Raw genomic sequence first — 13,478 nt, forward strand, 5'->3', positions numbered from 1 at the left:
GCCACACGACTTTGGGGCAAGCTCCATACCAGAAACCGGAGACTTTTTTTTTACCCTAAGGTTAACCGGGATGACTGTAGTAAACTCTATCCTTTTATGTAACGTGTGATCAACTTTTTTTTCAGATAATGTCATGAAAGCCCTGGAAGCAGACGCCAACAAGCCCGCAGAGAAGCGTAAAGCAGAGGCGACGGCTCTGAAAGATCAGGGGAACCAAGCGTTCAAGAAGAGCAATTACACACGAGCCGTTGAGCTCTACACACAGGGCCTGGAGCGTCTAAAAGACTTTGTGGTGCTGTACACCAACAGGGCACAGGTAAACAAGTCAAGTCCGTTACGAGCCAAGATCTCCGTATTCATGAAATGACTGAGAATATTTCTATTCCCCCTGGATGAGTCCATTGTCATGACTGTAGGTTGCTCCCCAAGTAATACCCTTACGCATTTACATGTGTACTCCTGGGTGGAGAGAGGCAAGTGGAGGTGAAGGTTTGTGAGAGATACGCAACATCATGAACGTTGCTGATGGCTTGTGAGAGAGATACGCAACGTTTTAATTTATTTCCTGAAAATTTTTCATATAAAGGGGAAAAAAAGAAAGGAAAACATATCATTTTGGGAGGGGGGCCAACTCATCCTGCATGTTTGTTTTTGTAGTACTGCACATAAGGCAGACGATTAATTCAAGGCGTCACACATGTTATCCTATTGAGACACGCATCACTTCGTTGTTCACTGTGTGGCAAATTTGAATCCCATCTTTTCACTTATTTCCCCCCAAGGCTTACAACAAATTGGGAAAGTTTACAGAGGCAATGGAGGACTGCCGGACTGCCTTGCAGTTGGAACCAAACAACGTCAAGGCATTGGTGCACCTTGGCAAGGCCCAACAGGGACTGAAGGATTACGAGGTGGCTGTTACGACTTACAAAGAAATCACCAAGATTGACGAGAAGTACGAAAGTAAAGTCGCAGGTGGGTCAGCAGTCTTCAGGCCAAATGCAAAAACATGTGATGCAACTAAATGAGTCATTTGTCGGCCCTTATCAAATGTTGTGGTTTTTTTTTTACATTATTGAATAGAGCTGTATCTCAGTTTATATTTGGTGAAAACCCCATGTGAATAGGACCTTCCATTCAGAAGTTATGGGACTTGGAACACAGGCAGATTTGAAACAAGAAAACAGAGACTCAAACAGAGAAATCAACGATTCAAAATTGAAGTGTTTATTACACAACAATAAACATGCTTTATTTCAAGTTATTGACATAAATTTGTTACTCCTTAGCAAAAATGTCACGTTTTGAATACTTTATCGTGATATTTTCTCCGGAAAAAAAGTTGACATGAAAGAGGACATATGTAGCCTTCTTATTTTACAAAAAAGTCAATTTTGAAATTTTCACCCTGACTGAACTATTTTGGGCTGTATCTTAAAATCATAATTGCCGACAATTAACGACTCATTTAGTTTGATCGCATCACACATGTGAATGTGAATGCGAACTGAAGCTAATGTGAAGTCATTCAGGACACGTATTCAAATGAGTTGAAATGTTTGCAGATCCACAGTGCATTTATTTGCTGATAATTTTTGTGGATTTTTTTCATTTTCCAACAATCTCACCCCTGCACTAGGCTACATTGCAGAAGTGAATCTAGCCGAGTCCACAGCCAAGTCTGATATGGAGGCTGAGAGGCTGTTGAGTGAGGGCGATGTCAAAGCAACGGGCGTTCATGAGATCGGACTCGGTGACGGTAAGCAAAAACTCTGCCATAATTACCAATGTAGGTAATTACAAATGTAGGTAATTACAAATGTAGGTATGTAAATTGAATGTTTCTTATCCCAAAAATGTTTGTTTTACAGCATTTCATATAATCTTGAATTTTGGTTTAACTATAGACCCTTTGTTGGTTGTGCCATGACAGTGGGCAGCAGTCGATTTCATGAAAAAGTGCGCAGCTTGTGCCATGAGTAAGACTTAGGCAACAAATTTGTTGCCCAGCTGCGCAATAAAGTTACGATCGATTTCACAAAGCTTGGCGCAGCTTCACAATGCTTTAAATAATTTAAGCATCTTGGACGAGGATAAAAGCAGCATTTACCACGGCTGTTTGTGTGTGAATTTTTTCGTTCGCAAAACAGTCGTTGGATCACCTCAGCCCGCCATTTTGAAAATTATTTTGTCCGTCTTGTATCAACCTTGATAAGTTGTGCAATAACAAGCTCTGTGACACTCCTGATATGCTGGTAAAATATGTCATTTTCAGTCGTTACGACACAACTTATGCCGTCTAAAATGATGGTGCAAGTTACATCATAATTTATTGCGCAACTTGTGGACTTACGCACTATGTGACTTTTGTGAAATGGGTCATGTTGCGCAACTTACACAATAAATTTTGGCTCAAGCAGAGTTGCGCCAATTCGTAAGATTTTGTGAAATCGGCTGCTGGTCTGTTTTACTGCATTATTTTGTATATGGTGTAAGTCAAGGACACACGCAACATTATCAATGAATCGAGGACAGAAACCGAATCGAGGACTCCTTGGTTGGAAAATGTGTACAAACCAATGAGAGCTGTTGCAAAAAAGTTAAGGTACAAACAAAGGAAAAGGGAAGAGGAACAAAAGAAAATCCTCAATTTACACCCCGTTAACCCTTTCGGCCATCAGCATGGGGGTTTGGTCGGTATCAAATCAGGGCATAATTGATTATAGTTGGCATGCGCAAGGCATACCGCCCCTAGAGTGGTAACAAGCATTTTGATGGACATTTTGAGAAAAAGGGTAATAATTAAAAGCTGCACTGCTGCAATGCTGTCACATATTTTCCAACTATGGAGGTGTATACCTTGCCAACTATGGAGGTGTATACCTTGCCAAAAATTGCTATGACGATTATTACCCTCATTTGATACCGGTTGCCAAAATTTTTGACCAAGGCTGATCCATGGCCTACTTGTTCAGCACGATAACTTGATAAATACTTTACTTAGGAACTTGACATTTCGTTTGTGGATTGTTCTGGATAGTCTTAATAGGCCTATTAATTTTGGGGCCAACAGGTCAAAGGTCAAGGTTACTATTGCTAAAACAAAAGAAATCTTGTCAACGAGTTAACTTGAGAAATACTTTACTTATTAAAGAACTTGAAATTTGGTTCGTGGGTTGTTTTTGGTACTCTTAAGAAGCCTATTGCTTTTGGGACCGACAGGTCAAAGGTCAAGGTCACTATTGCTAAAACAATAGAAATCTTGTCAATGCGATAACTTGAGAATAATTACATAGGAGCTTTAAATTTGGTTTGTGGGTTGTCTGTTGTTCTTGATAATCTTAAGAGGCCTGTTGCTTTTGGGGCCGACAGCTAGGTCAAGATCACTAATTGCTGTATTGTCAGCATGAATGCTTGAGAAATACTTTACTTAGGAACTTCAAATTTGGTTTGTGGGTTGCTCTTACCGTAACCACAGTAACAGACAGTCAAGCAGCTCTGACCCAACAACTACCAGATGATCAACAAACGACTCAGTCTGGCAGTGGACAGCCTTCCCAGCAGGAACCAACGCAACAACCTCCGCCGCAACTACAGCCAAGACCAGGTGAGACACAAACATTTGTCTGTAAACCCTGCATGTTATAACTCCCCTGGCCCTGATATCGGTTCCCAGTGACAGCATCCTTCCCCTCCATCCTTTGCATTGATGCTATTAGGCACAATATATAGCATTGCAGTGTCCCTGAAACAAGGGGGACCACACTGCCGACCAGCCCCCTGTCAGCCCAGAGAGGGGAGCTCTTGGGATCGAATGGGACTTTTCACTTTTCATTGAGATCTGTGAAGTTCCAGTGTGCATGGAGGCCTAATTACTCCCCTGTTTTACTGGTAGTTTGATTAAATTACACAAATTTTAAACTTGAACTCAATGTACATGTACATGTTCAAGCGGTTTGTTCTTATTGATACACTGACAATTTAAACTTGAAACAAAACATTAGAAAGCATCCTTAATCAGTTTACAAACGAAGTCTATACAGTTATTCCTTTTCAAAAGTAAATTGCATGAAAATAATTATGCAGACAAAAATCCATGATTATCAAGTGCAGAACAGAAAAAACTTAAAAGGCTTGTAAAAGCAACAGTGTATTTTAAACAACAGAGCATCTAGAATCCAAAAATTTCCCGGTGCCCTTAAGCCGGCCCCGACCCCACGCCGTCGGCCGCGGACCCCACGCCGTAAGACATTTGCCCTTCGCGCTCGCAGTAGTCCTCGGGCAGAAGCCCCTATTCGCATCCTTTCAACAGTTTACAAACTATAAGCCTATCCAATTCCTTTTCATAAATAAAATGCACGAAAATAAATATGCAGACGGAAATGCATGGTTATCAAGTGAAGAACAGAAGAATCTTAAAAGGCTATAAATACAAGAGTATGTGTTACATGTTACATGTGTTACCGCAAACCGAAATGAAAGTGAAAAAAATCCGAAGTATCTTAAAACATTTTACACTTAACCCAGGGCTATAGGGGAAAAGGGGGCCAGGAATTGCCTCAGATTTGCACCACAGAGCATCTTGAATCCAAAATTTCCCGCGGCCCTTTATTAGCGGGCCCCTGACCCCACACCGTAAGGCATTTGTGCTCCGCGCTCTCATTAGTCCTCGGTGCAAATGCCCCAACGCATTGTTGCAACAGTTTACAAACTAAGTCAATTCGATTCTTTTTCCAAAATACAATGCAAGAAATATGAATACGAAAATACATGGTTTACAATTTTGAAGTACACAGTAACTTCTTAAAATCTTAAAAGCTTTTGCTCAAAGAATTCAGGGGTAAAGGGGCCAGGAATCGCCTCAGATTGCACCACAGAGCATCTAGAATCACAAATTTTCAGGGGCTTCACGCTCGTATAAGTTCTTGGAGCAAATTCTCCGAAGTTGTGCCCCCCATCTAAAAAAATCCTGGATCTGCGCCTGACGTCTGTAAAGAGCAAAAACACAATATTGATTTACATCACCAAATTGATTTACATGCAAATTCCATCCTCTGAACAATATTTTAAAAACCCCTAAATATGGTGTTTTTCACATACATGTACCTGAGAGCCAACAGTAGGATATTATCAAAGCACACTATATTATGATGTTGACAACAAAGAGCAAATTTCATGATTTTTTCGAGCACAATTTTTGGCAAATAAACTGTTGGTGCACAAATTTGGCCTGCAAAACATTATGAATTGAAAGACAAATCTGATAATAACGTCACCCGAATGCAACATCGTTTTAAGGAAAAAAATGTTCTTTGTATCTGTAAACAGGCTAAATACCGGTATAAACAAACTGAATTGAACTTTTGGTTCTTAAAAAAACCCTTTAAAGTAGGGCTACATGGTTTGCGCACATTTTTAAAGTATTTTTATTTTTAATGTAAGTATTTTAATGTTTGGTTTTTAGTAATATTATGTTTTGGTATAATTGTTTTTTGAAAATCATATATTATGTTCACATGTACAAATTTCCGATTTTTAACTGTCAGACATGTTTTTAATCAACCATTAATAAATGCCTTGGAGAGTTGATAGCTTCTGATTGGTCGAGACTCGATCACGTGGGGGTGTATTAACATGTGATATAAAGACAGGCTTCAAAAACAAGTGAATAAATGGCCCCTGAACCAGCGTTGATCCAGCATCATGTAAGCCATGATTGACCAAATAAACAACAGTCCTTCGGTAACTTTTTATAATACATCAGTACACGTGCTCTCAACCACCATCGTGTGAAGACTTCCGTGCGTGTATGCATTCTATACATGTAGTTGTTATGCGGGGCCTGCGGGCGCGTTATAAGTCTTAACACGACATGTTCATACTAAGGATGTTTACAACGAAAGCATGGATATGTGATTTATTTTCTGTAAACACGCCTCACAGGGACATATTTACTGTTTCTAAATCGAGCATCTTTGTAATTTTGGAAACAAGGAGTATGTAAACATGAACACACAAAAAGTTTGGAAATATCGCCAAAAGAAAAGTCACACAAAAGTGAAGACCGGGTGCTCACACTGTTATTCCCTAATTATTTAATTGAATTGAATTGAAGGATATTTTAATTCTTGCTTTTGATTGTAGATTACCCACAAAGAAGTGAAGCCATCATAGGAAGCATCAGCGGTAGCCAGAACCCTGTCATTGTTGGTTCAAATGAAGTAAATATCATTTACAACAAGCTGTCAGAGGGACCAGGTAAATATAATCTTATTTGATGCGATGAAGTAGATATCTTAAATCAAGTGTTAATGTATTGGGGGGGGGGGGGGGGGGGGGAGGGTGGTATACTGTTTTAGCACATGTATGTAGTGAACATAGTTTCATGACTTATTTAACTGTTCTTGTAGTTCTCCAGATATATAGGGCTTTAAAATATGCACCTTTAGGATAACGTATTTGGACCCATGATGATGTCATCATGACGTCCCCAAGTTTTAATCTGTTAACACGTGCCTGTACCTGTATATGTACATGAACATACAAAGTTCCAACCCAATTGGACTTACGTTCTCTAGATAAAAAATTGTAAAATAGACAACTTTAAGGTGACATCATAAGACCATTGATGACGTCATCATGACATCACTTGTCTAGGGCCAACCTGTACGTAGTTTGATGTCAATCTGATTGCATTTTATGTCAAATTTTGCTAGCAGAAGAACATGTGAAAGGTTTCGAAAATTAATTAAAAGAATTAGGTGATGAGGTCATCATGACGTCACTTTTGTAATTTGCAAATTAGTAGCACTATCTACATGTACACGTACCTACCCACCACATTTAAGTGACATTACTATATTCAAAGACAAATGTAATTAACTCAAAGTGTTCATACGCAACTTACTTAACCTACATTTTACTGTAGAATAAAGTCTTTGATAAACAAATTTTAATCTGGTCGTGTTTGGTATTGTTCAGCTTGCATTGCCCTCTTTTTTTGGGGGGGGGGATGGGGGTGCTGTTGAGAAAGGTACATGTAGGTCCTATATGCATCCTTAGATATACCCTGGAATTAACAGGCACTGAGGACTAATCAGTGGGTCCACACCCTGAAGACGAAACTTCTTCCTGCTTTTATCAATATCATGATCTCAGGGACGCACGCTTGGAAGCAAACTTTGGATACAATCCTCACGCAACATTTCCAAGTGTACATTTTACTGCACGTAATTGGAAACTTTAACCAATTGAGTACATTATGGATGAAGTTAAAAAAAATTGCTGCCTGCAGAAAAAAATAATATGTTGAAAAATGGACATGCACATTGTTCGGATTTGTTGAATTGCAGCTTGAGAGAATTGTTATGAATCATGTTCATGTATACTTAATGAATAGTTTACTCATACGTCATTAGTAGAGAGGGTTAATGCAGCTTGAAAGAATGATTGTAAGGAATCATGTTTATCAGTTCTCAAATCAGTTACTTATTATAATTTCATGATTTCTTTCAGAAACCACCGGACTCCAGGAATCGGGTACCTTTGAGGATTTGCAACAGGAAATTATTGACAACTATGAGCAAACTGCAACAACTATTCCTGCACATCCTACACTGCAGTCACGTAATGTGGGTATTGAGGAATTCTTTATTCCACTGAATCTCAGAAAGAACATTTCAGGCAAAACGAAATCAGAGAGGTTGGTCACATTACTAAAACAAAACATATTTTTGGATGAAGCACAAAAGATAATTCTCAAATCCGTTGATGATTTGTTCAATCAGAAAATAGTTAAGGAAATCAAGATTCTTCTTTATGGTGGGGCCGGGACGGGTAAAACAACCCTGTTAGTGAAAGTTGTAAACTCCTGCATCACACTCAGTTCAGAACCCCTTCTCGGTAGATTCGATCTTGTGCTTTGGATTAAGCTGAGGCAAATGCAATCAAACAGTGTCTTGGATGCCATATTTGACCAAATTCTACCAATTGACACAAAACTGGACAAAACAACAGTGCAACGTATCATTGATGGTAAGCAATCACGCATTGCTTTGCTGTTGGATGGATTAGATGAAATTCCGTCTCATGTTTTGCAATCTAAGGAGGGCGTGTACAGGGTTCAAGATATCTTACACAGCAGAGTCCTTACAAAAAGTTTTGTGTTGGTAACTACTCGACCACACATGATGGAATATGTATTGGAGGGTAGCAACCCGTACGCAGTGGTTGAAACATGTGGCTTCAGACCACAAGACAGAGATCAATATATCAGATTAAACCTTTCTGATGATTCTGACATGGGAGAGGCATTGATTTCACATCTAGAAGACAATGCAAATCTCAAGGAGATGGCTGTAATTCCAATCATTTCCCAGATGTTGTGCCTTGTTTGGAAGAATGAAAAGTCATTGCCTGAGAGAATTACCAAGCTGTACGAAAAGTTTGCGGTTGTTCTTTTCAAGCGCTGCAATAAAGATATGAATGATGATCAGGTGATGTTAAACTTGATGCCCATCATTGATGACTTGGGGCGTGTTGCATTACAAGGGTTACTAGACTCTAGAGGGGAAAGACTCATGTTCAATGAAACTGAATTTCAGGATTGTCCGTCTTGCTTAGCTGAGGGTTGTCGTGTGGGTTTCGTTCTACGTGAAACGTTCACGAGTGGTCTGGATGTAAAAGTGCTGGTCACTTTCCCCCACAAGTCCATCCAAGAATACTTTGCAGCATGTCACCTGGTGAAATTGCTACAAGATGACGAAAACAATTTCCGTCATCAGTTGGAGCAGATTGGAGAAGGAAATGTTTTTGCGATGGAATACCTGCTGAGATTTTGTTGTGGTAGATCCATGCAGGCTGCTGGTCTCATTCTGGATCACATACAAGAGATGCAAGGTGATGAGATGAAGCTGCAGAGATTGGCTCGGTTGATATTGTGTGAATCTGGTTCAAAAGAGTTGGCTACCAAACTTGTCAGACCAACTAGGGTAGAGTGTGAGAGTAATGCAGACCTGAAATCACTGAGCTACTACTTAAAGCGTGTCACTCCACCACTTAAAAATACAGGCTTTTACATGCATGTAAGAAAGCAGGATCTTAACCTTTTCAGGGAAATTCTTCTGAGTGACAGCATGGAGTCGGCTAAGATGATATTTGTTCACTACATGTTGTCTGAGGAGGAGAAGGAGGATTTCAGTCCCCTAGAGAAAACAATTGGTGTGAGGAAAGAAGAGCGCCGTGCTCAATTACACATTATGTTTTACATTGGGGAAAAGTCGTTGTTTGACATGGGGCCTGCATCGCACAGCTTTTTGCGCATGCAAGAAAAAATCATGCCTAGTTTGTCCATGATAAAAGTAAGACCAGAGGAGGTTGTTGATGTGTTGCAGGTACTGGAAGAATGCAGGTTTAATTATCTCTACCTGCATAGTATCAACCTGCATGGACAGTTGCGAGATGTCCATATCTTGCCAGCCATTGGCACCTTGCACCTCGAAAAGTGCAGGTTGGTCGATGATGATGTGAAGGACCTGATCAGCATCCTTCCTGCTGGGCGTGGTTTAATAGGGCTTACCCTTGATGACAGTGCATTCAGTTTGGATGCAGTGAGGGCTCTCATCGGTCATCTCCAAGGTTTCCCAAAGTTATGTCGGTTGGGACTTCATAACATCGGCCTCGATGCTCAGCTCATCAGACAAGTTGTCAGTCAAGGCCTCCCTCACCTGAAGGAAACAGCAGAGGGAGATTTCCGAGCCTAAATAATCTACCACCAAGTCATAACTCCCACCCTGTGCCCTATGAATGCACCACGTTCACAAAGTAGCACGTATCATGGGTCATTTTATGTAAAATCAATGCTCTGCAACCCCCCCCCCCCCCCCAAAAAAACCCAATAAGTTAAAAAAAAAAAAAAAAACAACAGCAATCAATAACAACAAAACTTTATTTTCAGAGGGCAATAAGAGGCTCGATAATGAATAGAAAAGTCAACAAAAGGTTTCAATACAAATAGATGTATTCAGAATCCTCATACATTATGAATACAAATATACCAAGCATAGTTCTTCATTCTACTGAACCCCAACCCCTCCCAAAAAAAATTATTCCATCAATTAATTAATCAATCAAAAGACAATGTGAAAAGACAATCACCAATTCCTGTACAAAATGATTCATTGAAATCTTCAAACATATTAGCACTGTACTAAGCATTCTGTGTGACACTTGAAAGTGATATTAAATTGACCTTGTATCTTGGGTGACCTCTGAATACTATTATAAATCCACAATCTAATCGTCAATTAAACAGGAAAATCCACCTCTCCTTTCCATTTCTTTTGAGAAATTATCTTGTATTGCATCATCTTAGGTGAAAGTTGTGTGAGATGTCTTCAACTTTTGTGACAAAGGCCTCCTACCCTGTTACCTTATCAATGTAGTAATATGGCATTCCAACAAACTAATGTGACCACATGCAAATGGCTGCACAACACCCTTCCATAGACCAGTGCTGTGCAAAATTTAGTGTACAGAATGATACAAAAAATTAAACCCTGAAAAAGAGACGTAGTTTTGCTAAAAAGAATTTGCCTCATCAGCTTTGTACAAATTACAAAATCCTTACAAGTTCACGTGCCCAAACAGACGTTTCTTTTGAGTGATTGTGCTTCATTCATTATCAAATCGTTTGTGTAAATTAATGTAAATTATGCATAAAATGGCAAAAATTATGATTCCAGTTTGCTAACTTTTGTATAGATCTTTAACCTTGACTGTTTTGTGTAAGGACAGTATAACGTGGATTTTGTTTACTATTCAACTATAGGCCTATGTCCATATTGAGAGGTACTATACTAAACCAGTGTTCGTACTGTCAAACAATTCATGTATAATATATACATGTAGAATGTTGCATTGCCCAATGACGCATTTTTATCAGAGGAAAGTCATGTTTGCTCATTCAGGACCAATCTTGGAATTGTTGTATACGCGAACATTTTTCTGTGTTTCTGATTATGTAAAAATAGGTACAAGTGAACAATTTGCTTGTTTTTATCATTGCAAGCCTCTTCAAAGTATTGATCGACACTAGATTTGTTTGTTCCAAGTATGATCAACATTCTGTTCAAAAACTGACATTTTTGTTTCTAACAGTTTTGATATTTTTCAGTTGCCCAGGTGATAACAGTCGTTTATAACATGCCCAAATGGAACCGTTCATTTTGGTAAAAGCAGTTCTGCAGGAGAGAAAAGGTAGACTTTGAATCAACATTTTGATTTATTCACATTGGAAATGTAAACTGAATGTAAATAATGTTTAACTGTTGTTGCTGGCATGACACATGAAAGAAGATTTTGATTAAAATGAGATTTAAACACTGTATTTGCAAAGCCGAACTGATTGCAATTTTAAATGATGGGGATTTTTGTACTCATTGATTTACACATTTCAAGGGATATGGGATGGGATCATTTGCATTTATCCCAAAAGTAACCTACCGAATTGTAATCAAAAAGCTCACTTGGATTAAAGATCGTACTGGTACTAAACACCCTGTGAAATTATTCCATCTGGCTTGCTGTCATTGAGAAGAAATCGAGAAGCGTAGGTGATTTCCAATGATCAGTCAATTGACTGGTTTTAAGAGTTCTGTGGACGAAATCAAAAATGTGTGCATGGTTATTTCACTCTTTTTTTAAAAGTGTAATATCCAAAGCTTCAACATGTTAGGTTTAGAGTATTCTTCTGTGGAACTACGTGAAATACAAATGTTCCTATGCCTTTAAGCCATTGTTTACAAACTACATAATTGTGATTTTTATCTTGTGATCATTAATGTGCAACTCTGTAAGATAAGGTCATCACTCGGGCACAAACTCCAAGTCAAAATAATCTGCTGACTTCTGGATTGTTTGGTTTCTGTCATAAAAACAAACCACAAAGGAGAACTACAGTCAATTTGTTTATTTAACTTGAAAATAAGATTTGAAGGTTTGCATGGTGGAAAGATACTTAGACAAGATAAGTTTGTGGTAGCACCATGTGAATAAATCAGTCAACTTGCATCCTCAGCTTCACCGGTTTCGAGCTTCACCAGTTTGCATCCTTCTCATGCCTCACTGCACCCATCCTTATAACATCGCATCATCGTTGGAATCCCTCATTCTTCTGACGACGGGCAGAGCATACTGTTCGAGACGTTGAGTCCCTCCGGTTCTTTTCAGAACCACACATATACTCACAAAAGAGATTTATTCACATGGTGCTACCGCAAACTTATCTTGTCTTAACTTGAAAATAAAATTTAATATCTGATATTTGCACCGTTGGGGAAGTAAGTTTATTGGTTAACTATGAGTAGAGATATGTTGGAATTTGTAAGTCATTTGTATTATTTGTTATTGGTGCGAAACATTTCTGATCTCTTCTTGTGTTTTTCCAGATATTTTGGGCAAAGTTTAAGACGTCCGGGATTATTATTTGACACTGTGTACTTTGTAAGATTATTTTCGTGTAATAAATCATTGCATACAATGACTTGAGTCAATCAAGGAGAAATCTTTGAGGTTAGATGATTGTTGTGTTATGCCTCCATTCCTCCTTCAGTGATGGACCAATCTCCCGCCTCTGAATTCTACAGCTGGGTCACCACTTGGGTTTTGTAATCAGGCATGCAGGCTTCATAATGAGGATAGCAAAAGAAATTCCTTAAAAAATATCAACCAACCCAATTTACTTCATGCAATTAAAAATATGATTACACAGCTAAATCGCTGATGGATCCAGAAGCATTTATTGTTGGGGGATTCAGAAAGTGGTAACCGACAGGCCAGTTGTTGCCAATTCCTTATGTGGAGGGGCGGGGCTAGATTGCATTTTATGGGAGGGGTGCAGTGTTTCCTTTCTTTTCTTTCTTTGTATTATAAAGTGGCAACGGGGATGAATAGACTACAATTTCGCATTAAAACAGTCGTCTTCACTTGTTCCATGGTGGATTAATCTTCAAGGCATTTCTGGTGGCCCCACTTCGGTCTGCAAGACAATAGCTTCTTTGATTAATTCAAGACAACTTCAAATAAGTTGCAGTTGTCTTGAATTAATCATTGTTTGATTACATTGTTTTGTTGTGGACCTGTTGCGTTTTGCTGTTGTGGGCTTAGCGACACCACGGTGACTCATTTGAAAACAAAAAGCCTTTTTAAAATATTTTTCTAGCACCCAATGAACACCAAAAAATAGAACTTTACCTATTAACACCCCCCTCTTCAATTCATCCCCTTTCATGAATTCATGATAATAGTGTAGGCCCCACTACCAATAAACAACTCTACTTTAAGAACAAAACGCACTTTTTGTTTCACTTCCCTTCGATATTCCCTAAAAAATGTTTTTGTAAAATTAAATTAAGCTGTCTTCATTGTTTATGGGTTGGAGGTGGGCAGGCATGGATTCGGGGGGGGGGTCAAAACGCCCC

At 39.0% G+C, this 13,478-nt stretch overlaps 1 protein-coding gene across 2 annotated transcripts in view; it reads left to right on the forward strand.

The window, feature by feature from the left end:
- LOC119733211 overlaps positions 1 to 9,886 on the forward strand; it is a 50,269-nt gene extending 40,383 nt beyond the window's left edge. For both annotated transcript variants that reach the window (XM_038206797.1, XM_038206798.1), the window contains 6 exons: positions 126 to 316; positions 783 to 975; positions 1,640 to 1,759; positions 3,479 to 3,607; positions 6,145 to 6,258; positions 7,516 to 9,886. In XM_038206797.1, the coding sequence (XP_038062725.1) occupies positions 126 to 316; positions 783 to 975; positions 1,640 to 1,759; positions 3,479 to 3,607; positions 6,145 to 6,258; positions 7,516 to 9,761 (2,993 nt within the window). In that variant the 3' untranslated portion in view covers positions 9,762 to 9,886. The remainder of the gene's footprint in view (positions 1 to 125; positions 317 to 782; positions 976 to 1,639; positions 1,760 to 3,478; positions 3,608 to 6,144; positions 6,259 to 7,515) is intronic.
- The last annotated feature ends 3,592 nt before the right edge of the window (positions 9,887 to 13,478 follow it).

The sequence above is a fragment of the Patiria miniata genome, unplaced genomic scaffold, assembly GCF_015706575.1.
Source record: "Patiria miniata isolate m_02_andy unplaced genomic scaffold, ASM1570657v1 HiC_scaffold_25, whole genome shotgun sequence".
NCBI classification, from domain to species: Eukaryota; Metazoa; Echinodermata; class Asteroidea; order Valvatida; family Asterinidae; genus Patiria; species Patiria miniata.